Genomic DNA, 19,794 nt, shown 5'->3' on the forward strand with positions numbered 1-19,794 from the left:
CCTCCAAATCAACAAAAGAATGGATTTGCCACAAGAAGATCAAAGATTTGGAATGGTCCAGGCAGAGCCCAGACCTGAATCCAATTGAAAATCTGTGGATAACTGAAAGAGGGCTGTACACAAGAGAAGCCCTTGCATCTGGCATATTTGGAGCGCTAATGTACTGAAGCGTGTGCAAAGATTGCCAATTCTAGATGTGCCATGCTGACAGGCCCCTATCAAAAAAGACTGAATGATGTTATAAGTTCATAGGGTACTTCAACAAAGTAGTAGTTTAACCCCTTAACGGCCGCTGATATGCCTTTTAATGGCAGCAGTTAAGGGTACTTAAACCTCAGCGCCGCTTTTTAGTGAAACTGAGGTTTAAGTGTATAGCACCCCCTAATCAGAATTTCTCCGGGTTCTCGGTGACAAAAAAAAAAAAGTCAGATTTTCTATTTAATTTCTCTATCCTCTGATGTGATCGCCCATTAGAGGAGAGAGAAATAGGGTCCCCCGATCACCCCCCAGTACCTATGGATTTCCAGATATCCCCAGTCCGCCGGCATCTTCTTTTAGGAGAAAATTGTGGGCACATGCGCAGTGCGCTCGCCGAGATCTGCCACCCGACAACAATAGGACATTTTTCCTATTGGTTCATTTTGATCACTGTGATAGACCCTATCATAGTGATCAAAATAAAAAAAATAGTAAATAAAACACCTCTTTATCACCCTGTTAGGGAAAAATAATAAGATAAAAAATATATATTCATCTCCATTTTTCCATAAGGGTAAGAGTTGGGCTAAAGAGAGTTGGACTAAAGTGAGTTGGGCTAAAATTAGGGTTAGGGTCAGCATTAGGGTTAAGGTTAGCATTAGGGTTAGTATTAGGGTTAGCGTTAGGGTTGGGATTACGGTTAGGGTTGGAATTAGGGTTAGGGGTGTGCTAGGGTTAGGTTTGTTGGTTAGGGCTATGGTTAGGGTTGGGAATAGGGTTAGGGGTGTGTTGGGTTAGTATTGTGGTTAGGGTTGGGATTAGGGTTTGGGGTGTGTTGGGGTTAGGGTTGTGGTTAGGGTTATGGTTAGGGTTGGGATTAGGGTTAGGGGTGTGTTGGGGTTAGGGTTATGGTTAGGGTTGGGATTAGGGTTAGGGGTGTGTTAGGGTTAGGTTTGTGGTTAGGGTTATGGTTAGGGTTGGGATTAGGGTTAGGGGGTGTGTTGGGGTTAGGTTTGTGGTAAGGGTTAGGGTTGGGATTAGGGTTAGGGGTGTGTTGGGGTTAGGGTTAGGGTTGGGATTAGGGTTAGGGATGTGTTAGGGTTAGGTTTGTGGTTAGGGTTATAATAATAATAATAATTTTTAATTCATATAGCGCCAAAATATTCCGCAGCACTTTACAATTAAGCGGGGACATGTACAGACAAATTCAATACAAGTTAAGACAATTTAAACAGTGACATTAGGAGTGAGGTCCCTGCTCGCAAGCTTACAATCTACAAGGAAATGGGGAGACACAATAGGTGAAAAGTGCTTGTTATTTCAGGTCTGGCAATTATAATAAATAGGGATTTTCATATAAAGCTGCATGATCCGGTCATCAGCCCGTGTGTTTAAGTGCAATAGTCAAGTATCAAGTGTAGTTATCATGTGCATGGAGGGTGTGGAGACAGATGAATAGTAGAGTGCAGATTCAGAATAATATTTGGAAGGAGGGAACAGGACAAAGTTAGTTTACTGAGTAGTTGATGTGGTAGGCTTGTTTGAAGAGATGGGTTTTTAAAGCGTGCTTGAACAGGTTGGGGCTAGGTATCAGTCTGGTTAGGGTTGAGATTAGGGTTAGGGGTGTGTTGGGGTTAAGGTTATGGTTAGGGTTGGGATTATGGTTAGGTGTGTTAGGGTTAGGTTTGTGGTCAGGGCTATGGTTTGGGTTGGGGTTAGGGTTGTGGCAAGGGTTAAGGTTAGGGTTGGGATTAAGGTTAGGGGTGTGTTGGGGTTAGGGTTGGAGTTAGAATTGGGGGGTTTCCACTGTTTAGGTACATCAGAGGTCTCAAAACGTGACATGACACCACCATTGATTAAAGCCAATTGTGTGTTCAAAAAGTCAAACGGTGCTCCCTCCCTTCTGAGCCATGCCATGCACGGAAACAGTGGTTTACCCTCACATATGGGGTATTATCATGCTCAGGACAAATTGCACAACAACTTTGGAGTTTAATTTCTCCTGTTACCCTTAGGAAAATAAAAATTTGGGGGTGAAAAGATCATTTTTTGTGTAAAAAAAATATGATTTTTTATTTTCACAGCTCTACCTTATAAACTTCTGTGAAACATTTGGGTTTCAAAGTGCTCACCACACATCTAGATAACTTCCTTGGGGGGGGTCTAGTTTCCAAAATGGTGTCACTTTGGGGGTTTTCACTGTTTAGGCACATCAGGGGCTCTCCAAACGCGATATGGCGTCCGATCTCAATTCCAGCCAATTTTGCATTGAAAAAGTCAAACAGCACTCCTTCCCTCCTGAGATCTGCCGTGCGCCCAAACAGTGGTTTACCAACACATATGGGGTATCGGCGTATTCAGAAGAAATTGCACAACATCTTTTGTGGTGGTTACACTTGTGAAAATAAAAAAAAACGGTTCTTATGTAAAATATTTAAAAAAATGTTAAATTGTTCATTTTTTCCTTCCACATTACTTTAGTTCCTGTCAAGCACGTAAAGGGTTGATAAACTTCTTGAATGTAGCTTTGAGCACATTGAGGGGTGCAGTTTTTAGAATGGTGTCCCTTTTGGGTATTTTCTGTTATGTACACCCCTCAAAGTGACTTCAAATGTGATGTGGTCCCTAAAAAAATGGTTTTGTAAATTTTGTAAAAATGAGAAATTGCTGGTCAACTTTTAACCCTTATAACTTCCTAACAAAAAAAATTTGTTTCCAAAATTGTGCTGATGAAAAGTAGACATGTGGGAAATGTTATTTATTAAGTATTTTGTGTGACATATCTCTCTGATTTAAGGGCATAAAAATTCAAGGTTTTAAAATTGCTAAATTTTCTAAATTTTCACCAGATTTCCGTAAACACAAGTCATGTAGAAGAAATTTTGCCGCTGACATAAAGGACAATATGTCACGAAAAAACTTTCTCAGAATCAGTGGGATCTATTGAAGCGTTCTAGAGTTATAGCACATAAAGTGACAGTGGTCAGAATTGTAAAAACTGGCCAGGTCATTAAGCAGCAAATTCGCTCTGTCACTAAGGGGTTAAGATTGTGCATGTTTATGCAATCACATAATTTTAGCTCTTTATTTATCTTTTTCCACACTAAAAGATTTCAGTTAATTTTTCATTTGAATTGTACAGATTATAGGTGACATTAAAGGTGAAAAAAGTTCTAAAATGATTCTTCTTGGTATAATTTTTTTTACGACAAAAACCTGGCACTTTAACAGAAGTGTAAAGACTTTTAGCAACCACTTCATATAATGATTTTAGATTGATTTATTTCCATTGTAGAGCAGGCGGTTGGGGCTAGAAGCAGCAATAGAGTAAGGGTATGTGCACACGTAGATGGAACCTCTGCGGATTTGTCCGCACCTGTTTTGAGAAATCTGCAGGTAAAAAGCACTGCGTTTTACCTGCGGATTTACCGTGGATGTTATGCGGTCTTTGTGCGGATTCCACCTGCGGTTTTGCACCTGCGGATTCCTATAATGGAGCAGGTGTAAACCGCTGCGGAATCCGCACAAAGAATTGACATGCTGCGGAATAAACAACGCAGCGTTTCCACATGTTTTTTTCTGCAGCATGTGCACTGCGGATTTTGTTTTCCATAGGTTTACATGGTACTGTAAACTCATGGAAAACAGCTGCGAATCCGCAGTGTCAAAACCGCTGCAGATCCGCAGCAAAATCCGCAACGTGTGCACATAGCCTAAAGGTACCATCACACTCAGCGACGCTGCAGCGATATAGACAACGAGCCGATCGCTGCAGCGTCGCTGTTTAGGTCGCTGTAGAGACGTCAAACACAGCAGCTCCAGAACGATGCAGGAGCGATCCTGTGACGTAACGGTGACTCACTTATCGTTCTCACAGGTCGTTAGCTCCATGTAAAACATTGCTGGCATTGTTGCTTTTGCTGTCAAACATGACGATACACGCCGACCTGACGACCAAATAAAGTTCTGGACTTCTAGCTCCGACCAGCGATGGCACAGCGGGATCCAGATCGCTGCCGCGTGTCAAACACAACGAGATCGCTATCCAGGACGCTGCAACGTCACGGATCGTTGTCGTTCTCGTTGTAAGGCCATGTGCACACGGTCAGTATTTTTTGCGTTTTTTCGCGTTTTTTCGCTATAAAAACGTGATAAAAACGCGAAAAAAACGCTAAAATATGACTCCTATTATTTACAGTGTATTCCGCATTTCTTGTGCAAATGTTGCATTTTTTTACGCGAAAAAATCGCATCGCGGAAAAAAAAGCAACATGTTCATTAAAAATGCGGAATTGCGGGGATTCCGCACACCTAGGAGTGCATTGATCTGCTTACTTCCCACACGGGGCTGTGCACACCATGCGGGAAGTAAGCAGACCATGTGCGGTTGGTACCCAGGGTGGAGGAGAGGAGACTCTCCTCCACGGACTGGGCACCATATAATTGGTAAAAAAAAAAGAATTAAAATAAAAAATAGTCATATACTCACCCTCTGATGGCCCCCGGAATCTTCCCGCCTCTCCAGTGCATGCTCTCTCTTCCGTTCCTATAGATGCTCTGTGTGAAGGACCTGCGAAGACGTCATGGTCTTGTGATTGGTCGCGAGACCGCTCATGTGACCGCTCACGTGACCGTGACGTCACCGAAGGTCCTGCACGCACCATCTATAGGAACGGACGCCACTGAGGAGATCAGCTGTCTGCAAGTGAGTATAAGCATTTTTTTAATTTTTTTTATTATTTTTAAACATTCTATCTTTTACTATAGATGCTGCATAGGCTGCATCTATAGTAAAAAGTTGGTCACACTTGTCAAACACTATGTTTGACAAGTGTGACCAACCTGTCAGTTTTCCAAGCGATGCTACAGATCGCTTGGAAAACTTTAGCATTCTGCAAGCTAATTTCGCTTGCAAAATGCTAAAAAAAAAACACGAAAAAAACGGGAAAAAAAACGCAAAAAAAAATGCGGATTTCTTGCAGAAAATTTCCGCTTTTCTTTAGGAAATTTCTGCAAGAAATCCTGACGTGTGCACATACCCTAAAGTTGCTGAGTGTGAAGGTACCTTAAACCCTGTCACAGTCTTCCCCTAAGTGTGGAGTGGTTGCTTCTGGCTCATGTCTATTAGCATGACATTCAGATTAGACCTTTACAAGCATGTATGTGCTCCTCAAGCCAGTTAATCTTTTACAGGCAGTATGTGGTCCTCTCTAGGAGATTAAGGGTACTGTCACACTCCGCAACTTTCCAACGATCACGACCAGCGATACGACCTGGCCGTGATCGTTGGAAAGTCGTTGTGTGGTCGCTGGAGTGCTGTCACACAGACCACTCTCCAGCGACCAACGATGCCGAAGGCCCCGGGTAACCAGGGTAAACATCGGGTTACTAAGCGCAGGGCCGCGCTTAGTAACCCGATGTTTACCCTGGTTACCAGCGTAAAAGTAAAAAAAAACAAACAGTACATACTCACATTCCGGTGTCCGTCAGGTCCCTTGCCGTCTGCTTCCCGCTCTGACTGACTGCCGGCCGTAAAGTGAAAGCACAGCACAGCGGTGACGTCACCGCTGTGCTGTGCCCTGCTTTCCGGCCGGCAGTCAGTCAGAGCGGGAAGCAGACGGCAAGGGACCTGACGGACACCGGAATGTGAGTATGTACTGTTTTTTTTTTTTTACTTTTACGCTGGCAACCAGGGTAAACATCGGGTTACTAAGCGCGGCCCTGCGCTTAGTAACCCGATGTCTACCCTGGTTACAAGAGATCGCATCGCTGGATCGCTGTCACACACAACGATCCAGCGATGACAGCGGGAGATCCAGCGACGAAATAAAGTTTCAAATGATCTGCTACGACGTACGATTCTCAGCAGGGTCCGTGCGATATCGTATGGATATCGCTGGAACGTCACGGATCGTGCCGTCGTAGCGATCAAAGTGCCACTGTGTGACAGTACCCTTAGTCTTAGAAATAGTTATCTCCTCCTCTAGTAGATTTTCCATTTACAAACAGCTAATCTTTACAAAAAAAACTGCCATGTCCACCTCTAGATCATTCACCTGAAGATTAACTCTTTGGAAGCAGGTATTTCCTTCCTAAGCAGATTAACCTTTTAGAAACAGCTCTGTCCTTTTCTAGAAGATTAACCTTCAAATTATGTATGTCATCCACTGGATTAGCAGGTTAACCCTTTAGAACCATCTCTACTATATTAATCTGTATGTAAGCATCAGCAGTGTCCTCTTCTTGCAGATTAGCCCTTTAGAAGCAGCTATTCCTTCTCTAGTATATAAATCACTTAGCAGCAGTTATGTCCTCCTCTTGTAGATTATCTCTTTAGATTCCACAATGACCTCATCCTATAGCTGGACTTCAAATGGCATTTGCTTTACCATTTCTCTGTCTTGGGATGCGTTGGTGAATCATTTCAATAAGTTTGTAATTTGCTTTTGATGACTTTATGAGAAAAATATGTGAATCTTCTGTTTTCTATTGATGGTGGCAATCTGCCTTGTAAATATTTTAACACCTTTACCCCTGAAGGTGGTTTGCACATTAATGACCAGGCCAATTATTACTATTCTGGCCTCTGTCACTTTATGAGGTAATAATTCTGGAATACTTAAACGGATCCCACAGGTTTTGAGATTGTTTTTTTCATGACATATTGTGCTTAATTATAGTGGTAATTTTTTTTTAAGTATGACTTGCATTTATTTGTGAAAAAATGGAAATAAGGGGAACAGGAGAAATTGCACCATACAATGTCTTGTGCAATTTCTCTTGAGTACGCTGATACCCCTTATGTGAGGGAATACTACTTTTGAGACACAGTGCAAAGCTCAGAAGGGAAGAGGTGCCATATTGGAGTTCAGATTTTGCTGGAATGGTTTGAGGGTGCCATGTCATTGGCAGAACCCCTGAGGTGACAGAACAGAAACCCCTATATGTGAACTCATTTTACAAACTACACTCCCTAATTGATTCATCTAGGGGTGCAGTGATTATATTGACACCACATGTGCCTCACAGAATTTTATACCATTGAGCAGTCAAAAAAGAATGAATTACATTTTTACCACTAAAATGTAGTTTTAGCCCCAAGTTTTTAATTTTTGTAATTGCTAATAGGAATTTTTCTTGCAACAAACTGAGGTTTATTTTTTCCTGAGTGTGCCAGTGCCCTACATGTAATTGGGAAATATTTTTCAGGCACAGTGCAAAGGTCAGAAGGCAAGGAGCCACAGATTTTACTGTTATCGTTTGCAGTTGCCATGATCCACTGGGAGAGCCCTTGAGGTGCCAACCCCCCATAAGCGACCCCATTTAACAAACTACACCTCTCAATGAATTAATCTAGTAGTGCAGTGATCATATTGACACCACTGGTGTGTCGCAGAATTTTATACCATTGGGCAGTGAAAAAAAAAAAAAATACATTTTTACCACCATTTTTTTTTAGCCCTAGATTTTACATTTTCATTCAAGTGGGTAAAAATGGTACCAAAATTTGTCCCACAATTCCTACTGAACGTGGCAATACCCCATATGTGGCTGTATATGTGGCTGTACAGTACTACTTAGCCATATGGAGAGACTTGTGAGGAATAGAGGGCTATTTGTTTTTTGGAGCGTAGATGTTCCTAGAACAGTTTGCAGACTCCATATACAGAACCCCTGATTGGTAGAAGAGCAGAATGCCCCTCAAGTGATCCTATTTTGGAAATTATACCCCTTGGGGAATTTATCTACAGGTGTAGTGACGATTTTTACTCCATGGGTATTTTCCAGAAACAAGCAACAATGAATGTTGCCGAGTGAAAATTGCAAACTGTTGTTGTAGTGACCAGTACGCTGTAGTGACCAGTACATTGCAGTCACCAGTTCGTTATGCCCAGACTGTGCTTCTGGAGGCATGCACTCCTAAATTAGGTGGGCCCTCATTGCTTCAGAAATTCCAAACATGAATGCTACATGTGGTTTAGGTACACTATGGGGCTCAGAAGGGAGGGGGCACTTGGATTTGGGAGCAGAGAATTTGCTGAATTTCTTTTAGCGGTTGAAGAGCCATTTTGCTTTTCCAGAGCCTTTGTGCTACCAGTAACGTGGATGACAGACCTGAGCAAGGGCTTGCTCTTTTTGTGGATTGAGTTGAAGCTTTTGTTGGGAACGTTTCGGATCACATGTATCCGGCACTCTACGCTGAGCACTTTTGGGTTTCCATCTAAATCTCTGACTGATGTGATTCAGATGAAACCCCCGAGAGATCCATTCACAATAATGAGGCAGCAGAGTTACTCTGGACTCAGTCTGGTCTCTGTTCAGCGATGTCCTTCTTTTCAGAAATGCACAAAACTGTGGCCAATGGCACTTTCATGCAATCCTAAGAAAACAGACAACGCCGGATCACAGGTCAGACGGCGTCCACAGTGTCTCCACCTGCCTCATTATGGGGAATCTTCCTCCAGTGGTTCCATCTGAATCACGTATTTAAGAGATTTACATGGAAACCCTGGTGCAAGCGCTCAGCGCAGAGTGCAGGATAAATGTGCACCCAGCCTTACTGCGATCTTTGGGAGGCAGATTGAAAAATCAACAACAGATGAAGAATTGGTTTTATTTATTTTGTACGCCGTTCTTCGTGCGTTATAAGTAATTAGGCGACTTTATTCTTTGGGTCGGTGCAATTATAGCAATGCCAGATTTATATCGGGGTTTTATGTTTGGCTGTTGTCACACACTAAAAAACTTTTTATTGCAAGAAATAGTTTTTGCATCACCATATTTTGAGAGCTATAATTTTCCCATATTTTGGCCCACAGAGTCATGTGAGGGATTGTTTTTTACGGGACAAGTAGATGTTTCTATTTGTACCATTATCGGTAACATTACTTTTTTTGATCGCTTTCTATTCTGATTTTTGGGAGGCAGAATGAACAAAAACTAACAATTCAGGAAATTTGTTTTGAGGTGGGTTTATGCCGTTCTGTGTGTGGTAAACTTGATAAGGCAGTTTTATTCTTTAAGTCAGTGCAATTACAGAGATACCACATTTATATATTTTTTTATGTTTTGATGCTTTTACACAATAAAAACTATTTTATAGCAAAAAAATAATTTTTATCACTTTATTCTGAGAGCTATAACTTTTTTATTTTTCTGCTGATGGAGCTGTAAGGCAGCTTGTTTTTTGCTGGACAAGATTACTTTTACAACGGTGCCATGTTTTTTATCGCGTTTTAATCAACTTTTTGTTCAGCAGTATGATGATAAAACGTTGTTTTTTGCTTTGTTTTTTTTTTTTATTTTTATTATGGTATTCACTAAAGGGGTTAACTAATGGGGCAGTTTTATAGGTCAAGTCTTTGCGGACGAGGCGATACCAAATATGTGCACTTTTATTGTTTATATTTTTTTTCATAGAAATATTTATTTATTTATAGATGCAATATCTTTTTATTTTTTTACTATTATTTTAAATTAAAAAAATAGTTTTCCAATTATTTAAAACATTTTTTTCTCCTTTTTTATTTCTTTCCTAGCTGTAGTGACCCGGATGTCATCATGGCGACATCGGGTAACCATGACAACGATCAGTAACCATGGCAATGATCGGGACCACGCATCACGCCGCAGAGTATCCTCCGATCCAAGGGCAGAGGGTCTATCAGTGCTCTGCCAGCTCCCGAAATGCTGCGAATGCATTCTATCACAGCATTTAGGGGGTTAAAGTGCCAGGAGCAGTGCGTGACCTCTCCTGGCACTTAGAGCAGGGTGTCAGCTGTCAAAATCAGGAATAATCCATTTTTACAATTTTCTTGCCTGATCATAAAATGAGCATTTTTTTTAATCCAACTCTGGTTAGACTCATAAAATGCTTATCTTAATATTAAAAAAAGGATTATACAACCATTCTGATATGGATTATTTTTTTTTAAGTACATCAGCCTCATCATGCCCGAGAAATCTATTTAATAATCTATGAGGCTTGAACTGTAAAGTCTGGTGATAGATTTTCTTTGAATTATTAACTTACTTAAACTCTGATGGTCGAGTGACTGTTGAGTTGGGATCTAGAAGAAAATGTTTCTGCGTTAGAGTACCCGTTGCTGTATTTATTGTCACCACTGGAAAACCCATTTGCAAGACCCATGTGTTCATAATGGTTTCAATTTTGGCTGGGAGCTCAACTTTAACAGTTTCTGCGTCGTACGCCTAGAACAAAACAGAAGAAGATTGAAGGCATAACCAACATACCGTAATTTCTGTTGCATATGTTCGGCATTGCCAGTGCATTGGCTTAAATGTATTAAATTCAGTCTGTTTCATGTAATACATCAGCAAAATAAAATCTGCAGCTATATAGGGTATTGAGTTTGCACATTGCATATTCTATTGTTATTCCCTTCTATCTGCTCCCTTTTCTTGCTAACCGGAGATCACACCCAAAAATACTTGAATTATTTCAATGACAGAATTATGTAATAAAAAGTTATGTAAATGCATGCCAAGGTGCATACCCATTTTTGAATATTTATTCTAATATTTAATATGTGCACATATTGATCACGTTGAAGGCTTTTTTTTTAATTTTTTTAGAAAAGTTTCATAACATTTACAATATAGCTATCTTAAATCTAAATGTGCAAAGCAGAAGTAACTCCACAACATATAATAAATAAAAGGATAGAATTGGTGATTTTTTATCCTATGTCCAGCAAGTTTTGTACAGAATATTTGATAGGTGTTAGACACTTGTCTCTGTAACTGTTTCGCCAATGTGCGACAAAGTCTATCCACATCCAATTTTAGATCAGGCAGGAGAGAGGAGCTGGTGAAAACCTTTATATACCGTATGTTACACTTATTAAAAAGAATTCAGAAATGTGCATACAAATATAGAGAAGTTTATACAGTTGAAAAATTATTATGTAAACTTTATTTGAACTTACTGCTTGCAAGGAATTCCACAGATTAACGTACACTGTATTATCATATTCGAATTCCTTAAGGTATGCCTAGGAAAGCGTTAGAAAAGAAAGTTAACACTGACTACTGAATTATACATTTTAATACACACAGATAAGCTAATTCTCATCTCATCTAACTCTCTCCTTGACAACCTCCAATCTGGCTTCCGCCCCCACCACTCCACCAAAACTGCCCTAACCAAAATTACTAATGACGTACTCACAGCCAAAGCTAACAGACAGTTCTCCATCCTCCTCCTTCTCGACCTGTCCTCTGCCTTCGATATAGTCGACCACTGCCTACTGCTACAGATTCAAATTGCCTATTCATTCTTCCCTTGGCATCAAAGACCTTCCCCTGTCCTGGATTACCTCATACCTTTCTGACCGCACATTTAGCGTTTCCCACTCCCACACTACCTCCTCATCCCACCCTCTCTCTGTTTGAGTCCCTCAATGCTAAGTCCTGGGGCCCCTACTTTTTTCCATCTATACCCTTAGCCTAGGACAACTCATAAAGTCTCATGGCTTCCAATACCACTTGTATGCGGACGACACTCAGATCTACCTCTCTGGCCCAGATGTCACCTCTCTGCTGTCCAGAATTCCGGAGTGTCTATCAGCCATATCCTCCTTCTTCACCTCTCGCTTCCTAAAACTCAATGTAGACAAAACCAAACTCATCATCTTCCTCCATCTCACATACCTCCCCTACCCAACCTATCTATTAGGGTAAACGGCATCACGCTCTCTCCCTCACCTGAAATCCGCTGGCTCGGAGTAACTCTCGATTCTGCCCTGTCCTTCAAATCGCACTTCCAAACTCTTGAAACCTCCTGTCGCTTCCAACTCAAAAATATTTCCAGAATCCGTCCCTTCCTCAGCCCTCAATCTACTAACATTCTTGTGCATGCTCTCATCATCTCCCGCCTCGATTACTGCAACATCCTCCTCTGTGGCCTCCCCGCTAACTCTCTTGCACCACTCCAGTCTTTCCTTAGCTCTACTGCCCGACTAATCCACCTCTTTCCTCGCTACTCCCCTGTTTCTCCCCTCTGCAAATCCTTCCACTGTCTCCCAATTCTCCAACGAATCCAGTTCAAACTACTAACACTGACCTACAAAGCCATCCACAACCTGTCCCCTCCCTATATCTCTGAACTAATCTCCCAATATCTTCCCTCACGTAATCTTTGATCCTCACAAGACCTCCTACTCTCCTCCACACTTATTCGTTCCTCACACAACCGCCTCCAAGATTTCTCCCGAATATCCCCCATCCTCTGGAATTCCATGCCTCAACACGTCCGATTATCCACCACCCTCGGATCCTTCAGATGGAACCTGAAAACCCATCTCTTCAGGAAAGCTTACGGCCTGCAATAACTATTCTGTCGCCTCCCCACCACCCAAGCTGCTGCACCCCCGACCTTCTGTCTCTTCCCCCTTATCCCGTAGAATGTAAGTCCGCAACGACAGGGTCCTCTTCCCTCTGTACCCGTCTGTCATCGTAAATTTGTTTACTGTAAACGATATCTATAACTTTGTATGTAACCCCTTCTCATGTACAGCACCATGGAATTAATGGTGCTATATAAATAAATAATAATAATAATGCAGGGCGTCTGTATGGCAGCACCTATCATCATACATATATGATATTGATATAATATTGATAGACCATAGGTTACTTTGTGTGTTGTATTACTGATCTCAACAACACCCATCTACAATATGGCAGCGTGAATGAACACTTTGCCTTTTACAAACATTCATTTAGCTTTAGTTTTCAAGGATTTTGACTACTTTTCCTTGTTTTTTTCAACAGCTGCTTGGGTTGATTTGCCACTTTTTCTAGTTAGTAAATGCAGAATAGTAAAATAATAGACTTGATTGCTCTTTGTTTCTTTTAATCCTCTCAGTAGTAAAATATTGACTTATGTGAGGATTTAATTTAAAGGTGTTATTAATTCTTAAAAATAAACTCTGAAATGCCCCTCTGGAAATTATCAATGGCTGCACATCCATGACCCTGTCCCATTCATATCATTGCCAAATGCTGGAGATAGCTGAATGGGTATTTCAGAGGCCTGTTCTCAAAATCTGTGGGGGTCTCAAAGTAAGATCTCCTAAAATCCTATTTCACTAACTAAAATAACATCTGATCCGGAAACGGTTAGAACCCCCTCCCATGGGGGGTCACAGATGAAGCATTTTGTAGCAAAATGTGCGTTTGGTGCTATGGGTGCTTGACTTTCTGCAAAGATATTTTCTTATACCTGGTATATACTCTGCATTCATTATGGCTTTGTAAAAGAGTGGATAGGTTGCCCTCATCCCCCATGAAGATCTTATGGCTATATAATGCATTGCCATGTTGTAAATATTGTTTTATTTGGTTTGTATTCTACCACAGTAGGTTAACTGCAGATGGGGTAACTTTTGGGCAGCCCAGGATGGGAGGAGTTAAATGGGCATAGTAATGTAGTTTCCTGTTAGGCAGATAGGGGAAAGTAGTCAAAAGTGATCAGACCTTTGATATTGTTTCTCACAGACTTGCATTGAATTGTGTGTTTGTGTGTGAAGAAGGGAGAACACCATAAATGGGATAGCATTTTCTGAAGGACACAAAGAAGTGGCAGCAGGATTCCTTATCTCAGGTGAGGTGCTTAAAGGAAGGACTAAAGGTACCGTTACACTAAACGACTTACCAACGATCACGACCAGCGATACGACCTGGCTGTGATCGTTGGTAAGTCGTTGTGTGGTCGCTGGGGAGCTGTTACACAGACAGCTCTCTCCAGCGACCAACGATCAGGGGAACGACTTCGGCATCGTTGAAACTGCCTTCAACAATGCCGAAGTCCCCCTGCAGCACCCGGGTAACCAGGGTAAACATCGGGTTACTAAGTGCAGGGCCGAGCTTAGTAACCTGATATTTACCCTGGTTACCATTGTAAAAGTAAAAAAAAACACTACATACTCACATTCTGATGTCTGTCATGTCCCCCGCCGGTGGCTTCCCTGCACTGAATGTGTCAGCGCCGGCAGCAACAGCGGTGACGTCACCACTGTGCTCTGCTTTACGGCCGGCGCTGACACAGTCAGTGCAGGAAGCTCTCGGCAGCAGTGCGTGCATATTAGCAGCGCTCCTGACGAAAGCAGTTTTAACCCTGTAGACGCCGGGGGACGTGACAGACATCAGAATGTGAGTATGTACTGTTTTTTTTAACTTTTACAATGGTAACCAGGGTAAATATTGGGTTACTAAGTGCGGCCCTGCGCTTAGTAACCCGATATTTACCCTGGTTACAAGTGAACACATCGCTGGATCGGCGTCACACACGCCGATCCAGCGATGACAGCGGGTGATCAGCGACCAAAAAAAGGTCCTGATCATCCTCTTCGACCAACGATCTCCCAGCAGGGGCCTGATCGTTGGTCACTGTCACACATAACAAGATCGTTAGTGGGATCGTTGCTACGTCACCAAAAGCGTGACGTTGCAACGATATCGTTAACGATATCGTTATGTGTGACTCAGCCTTAAGTTGAGGAAGGATTCCTTATCTCTCAAGCAAGCCAAAAAAATATCTATACTAGATAAGAAACTAGCTGCATCCAGGCCTGAGGGTCATAGAGAAGATCTCCAGGTTGGGACACAAGTTCTACAGGGGAACTGAATGTGCAGTGGCACACCAAGGAGCGTGTGGCCCTCATCAAATACAGTTAGTTTCCCATTACTAGTCTTTCACTCAGCATGTTATCATGCCCCTGTGGGTGTGTCTTCAAGACTTCAGTATGCACGCAACTTTCTTTCATATAAGTCATTGCACCTCTGAAGCTGGGTGTACGCTTCCTGGCTTCAGAGGTGCACTTGCGCATGTCCGGGAGTAAAGAAGATCCTTCTTCCACTCCTCCATTGACATCAGGATTCTTGTCTGCTTCCGGACATGCACAGTGTGCCTCTGAAGCTAGGAAGCCTACACCTGGCTTCAGAGGCACAATGACCTGTCATATGCTAAGTGTGATGACTAGCCTTTGGAAGCAAACTCCCCATTGACTAGTCAAAAGGTTAATTTGCCTATGATCTGTTAATGTGTAAAAAACATAATAAATGGACTATTAGGCAGAGAATTTATGTAGGAAGATACAAATGCTGGCTGTTTGGGGGGCATGCGGATCCTGTCAGGTTCTATTTAAAGCTTTTCATTGCAACTTTTTAAACATGTTTCAATACCATATGTGTAAATGGGGTTTAAAAAAATTTGTTGAAATGAAGCAGGAAAAAAATCAGTGCAATTTTAACAGCATTCTTAGGATTTTCAAATCCTTAGCTTGTCCTAACCTAACATGGATTTTTTTCTAAATCTTTTTCCATTGCAAAAGTTTAGATGAAATTTATGCCAAATCCTCATTGTACCCACAAAATTCATTACTTTGTCATTCAAAAACAATCTAAAGGAACCTAATTGATGGTAATTAGTCCATAAATGCAGATTTTATTTGGCTTTCATTTCACTTCTCTAAATTAAAAGGTGTTATTCTCACAGTGAAAACATCAGAAATTGACATTCTGCAGATTTTCAGGATCTACAACACAGATCAACTGGCACACAGAATATTTCTAGGATGAAGATGAGATTTGTTAAAAACTCAACTATTTGGCTGGAACTGTAATATGCACAAATCCATAGCATTTATTCCACATGTGCATTTACCTTAGGGTTACATTAATGCAGGACACTGAATTTTTCTCAGCAGTTACGTCTATAAATTGTGGATGTCACTGAATCTAAGTTCTCGTCCACATAGCTTACACATGCAGGGGCTGGCTGTATTTGCATGCACTATTGGGTGTGTAAATTGGACCAGACTAGTGCATGCTGCGTTTCCTACATTGAGACCTGAGAAGTTGTAGAATATCACCCAGGTGTGCTTACACATAGGATAACATCTAAGATTTTGTCTGTGTGCGGTACACAAAAATTCTAATGGGTACATGTTCTATCTGCAAAAATAAACCAATAGAACATGTATGCAAAACTCCGACATGTGAATGGGTCCTAAGTTGCCTACATTCAGTAAACAACAGCTGTGTCAGGTCTGTTGCTTATGCCTGATTTTCAAATGAAGCTGAAACTGCAGCATCTATACAGACCCATAGTTAAGTTAGGGCTTATTCAGACATCCGTTCTTTTCATGTCCAATTAACAGTCCTAGTTTCATCAGTGAATTTGTTTAGGGTCCATCAAATCTTCATCAGAATTTCGTCTCATTTTAACATGAGTTTGGTCTGAGTTTCATGAGTTTTTCAGATGAGAAAAATGGTTTCTCCACATTTACAAACCCTTATGCTGATTTTGATCCAATACTTGTCCATGCTAACCACTCCGTCCACAAAATAAATTGGTCTTGTGAAACAGCTCTATAAACTATACTAGGCACGAGTGCTACCCGTGAAACACATGGAGAGAACTCATATGGGAAAACCAGACGTCTGAATGATCAGTAAGAAGATAAGGCTCTGGTACTTACCTGCAATCCCTTTACAAAAAGGCCTTCAGTGAGGAACGAGGACAACATCCGGATGACTGATGCACCCTAAAAGCAATGTAAGTACAATGAAAAGCTGATTCAAGTAGATTAATTTCCTCTACATTGTGCTACTTCTGATGGGTTGTCATCAAAATGCACTGGATATATACTAGGAAATATAGTAACCTCATGGCGAAATTGGAGTACTGTGGCAGATTACATGGTTGCCCTACTACCGTTATTTCTATTTTCATGAGCAGATTCAATGCCTACTCCTCCTTCACCAGTTGTTACACCAAGCATGCCTTTCCTAAAGAGTTGCTCCATGACTTTTATGTTGATGACCTATCATCAATTATAGTTAATCAAAGTCAGATCACTTGTGGTCGAATCTCCGGCACACCCACTGACCAGCTGTTCTCAATGCCAGCAGCCACTGGATGTTAGCAGCTGCTGAGCGAAACACAACAGCTTTGTCAACTATGTTGGATACCGCAACTACCAACATCCGGCTGCTGCTAGAAATGCGGTCACATGACCACTAGTATGTGCTTTCTCAACTAAACATGCTCAACCTTGCTCAATTCACATGGTACTGAGCGAGGCCAAGCATGTTTATCTTGAATGTGAGTGTAAGTATGGAAATTGCATCCTTGCGGTCACTTGAACGCTCAACGGAAAAACCCTGCCAACATGCAGTACACATGCTGTGAGGACTCCTAAATCTGCAGTCACGCAAAGTGTGACTTCTATCCCAAAACTGCACAACCCATTTAAGGAAAGGAATGTTTGCTGTGACAATTAAGGAAATAGGAGAAGGCACCGAATCTGCTCACGTGAGAGGCGTTGAATCTTCCATCCAAGCTGGAACAAGAGGAAGAGAAGCCTGAGCAAAGAGGAAACTTGTTATCATTATTATTGAAGGAAAATGGGGCCAATCTTTAACAGATTTAGGTGGGTGCCCAAATTCTTTAACTACAAGAGGAGAGATGAGGAAGTTGTGCTGTCATCACCTTTGAGTGGAAGAATAAAGGTGTAAGGTCCAGTTACACCTCCCAGTAACAACCTCTTTATCTTATACAATACGCATATTCAGATATTCTGGATTTAGTGGTTATGCCTCATAGGAGCATAGCATAATCGATACATGGACTCCGTAGCTGTAACTGTATGGCCTCCTCAGGTCGCCTGTTACAGGGGCACTGAATATGAATAGCAAGAGTGTACATGTGGGCGCCGAAGACAAGTACTTTACACCATTTACCTTACTGTAAGTGATGGAATCAAAAAGTGCACTTATTTCAGATGGAGTGTTCACTTCACTTTCATTTGAGGTGAGGGGATGAGAAGAGGCTAAAGCATCAACTCCCATGACGTTGTGCACATCATAAAGCACTGCCAGGTCTTTCTGAAATTGTCAGAAACAAATCATGTCAGTTTGATCTAAATTCTGTTTATTTCTAAAACAGCAAAGTAGTCATTTTAAGTAATGTCTGGTTGGTTGTGATGGGTGATTACACTTTCATCATTCAGTAAACACCAGCATACTAGTAATTAAAGATAGTGCATACATACTGTATGTATACAGGACATATATTATGTAGAAAAAGGTCAATAATTTGTTTTTAGTATTCTAAATTTTGTTATGCAGAGATTTTACAAAACTTCTAGTACCTTCATAAATTAACAAATGACAGAAAATTAGGATATTTTTGCAGGAGCTATGGGCAATTATAAAGGGAATCAGATTCACTGACCCAGGACACAACAGCCTGGTGTTTGTTTCCCTGCTTCCATTTTAGCAAGCAGTACCATTCATATAGAAAGGAGAATCCTGTCATGTTCTAGACGGCCTGTACAAAGGATTGGGACCAACTATGGTTGGACATTTTACCTCCAAAGGCCCCGTAGATGCTGCATGGTCTACATTTATGAGATCTACACCCGTGTGCACAGCTATATGAACTGAAGCAGCATTTATCAGGGCTCTCCAGGCTGAGCTGAAAAGAGGATGAGAATCTAATTGGCTCATCACATCACCGCTCACTCATGCTGGGAATAAAGGGGAATCCTGACTAGTTATCTGGACTCCCAAATTGTTATGACACTTTACATAAGAACCTTAAGTAACCTACTATGTTCCAAGTAGGTTCTGCATTGTGGGCTCCCAAATATTCCACGTAAGAGGCGAAACCTTCATTCAGCCACAGATCATTCCACCATCGAATTGTTACAAGATTCCCAAACCACTGCAAGAGACGTAGAAAAGAAGAAATGTTGCAAGCACTGTACATAGAAAGGACTATCCTGCTATTATCTTATGCAGTTTAAGGTTACTGTGTAAATTTATATACATGTAAAGGAAATTTCTGCTGCAATCTGATTTACTATCCTTAATTAGAGAATGAGTTTTACATGTATACCAGTTTAGAGTACAGAATCTGGTGAACTTATATTTCAGTCGTAGTTCAACAATTTATAGAAGAGATTTTGAAGATTTCACTGTTCGAGAATTGCACATACAAAAGTCACTAGTTTGGCCACACATAGAATACTATGTACAATTGTGTTCTCCAGTGTATGAGAAGGACATACTGTAGCTGAACTAGGGAACCTGTCATCAGGAATAATGCTGTTAACCTGCAAATATGGGGTTAGTTTGCAGATTAGTGGCGTTATTATGCTGTGCTTCGCCTGCACGCAGCCGAATACAGCAGTGAAAAAATTATCTTTATTCTCCCCGGCAGCATTCGGTATTCAGTCACAGGGTCGGGGGAGGTTCAGTCATTGCTCTGAGTATACAGAGCAGACACAGTAACCGTGCCCCAGGCCCTGACTGACAGCTGAGTTGCAATATAGAGCCAGTGTCAGTCAGGCCCGGGGCACGGTTAGAGCTCAGCTCTGTATACTCAGAGTGGTGACTGAAACGGTTCCCCCCCCCCCCCCCGACCCTATGACTGAATACCGAATGCTAGCAGGGAGAATAAAGCTCCTTTTCTCCCTGCTGCATTTGACTATGTGCAGGTGCCAGACAGCATAATAACACTTAAACTGCAAATTAGCCCCATATCTGCAGATTAACAGCATTATT

The 19,794-nt window shown here is 41.5% G+C and overlaps 2 protein-coding genes across 2 annotated transcripts in view; one reads left to right on the top strand and one right to left on the bottom strand.

Annotated features, from left to right (window-relative positions):
* Positions 1-10,253, top strand: part of CFAP161 (cilia and flagella associated protein 161) — a 106,724-nt gene extending 96,471 nt beyond the window's left edge. Inside the window, exon 8 of the mRNA XM_077263515.1 lies at positions 9,738-10,253. The gene's annotated coding sequence lies outside the window, so the exon portion shown is untranslated. The remainder of the gene's footprint in view (positions 1-9,737) is intronic.
* ANPEP (alanyl aminopeptidase, membrane) overlaps positions 1-19,794 on the bottom strand; it is a 261,707-nt gene that overhangs the window by 48,103 nt on the left and 193,810 nt on the right. The window contains exons 7-11 of the mRNA XM_077263513.1: positions 18,839-18,952; positions 17,968-18,111; positions 16,704-16,769; positions 11,148-11,213; positions 10,232-10,410 (exon numbers count right to left, since the gene is read on the bottom strand). Of these exons, the coding sequence (XP_077119628.1) occupies positions 10,232-10,410; positions 11,148-11,213; positions 16,704-16,769; positions 17,968-18,111; positions 18,839-18,952 (569 nt within the window). The remainder of the gene's footprint in view (positions 1-10,231; positions 10,411-11,147; positions 11,214-16,703; positions 16,770-17,967; positions 18,112-18,838; positions 18,953-19,794) is intronic.

This window comes from Ranitomeya variabilis, chromosome 5 (genome assembly GCF_051348905.1).
Source record: "Ranitomeya variabilis isolate aRanVar5 chromosome 5, aRanVar5.hap1, whole genome shotgun sequence".
Lineage (NCBI taxonomy): Eukaryota > Metazoa > Chordata > Amphibia > Anura > Dendrobatidae > Ranitomeya > Ranitomeya variabilis.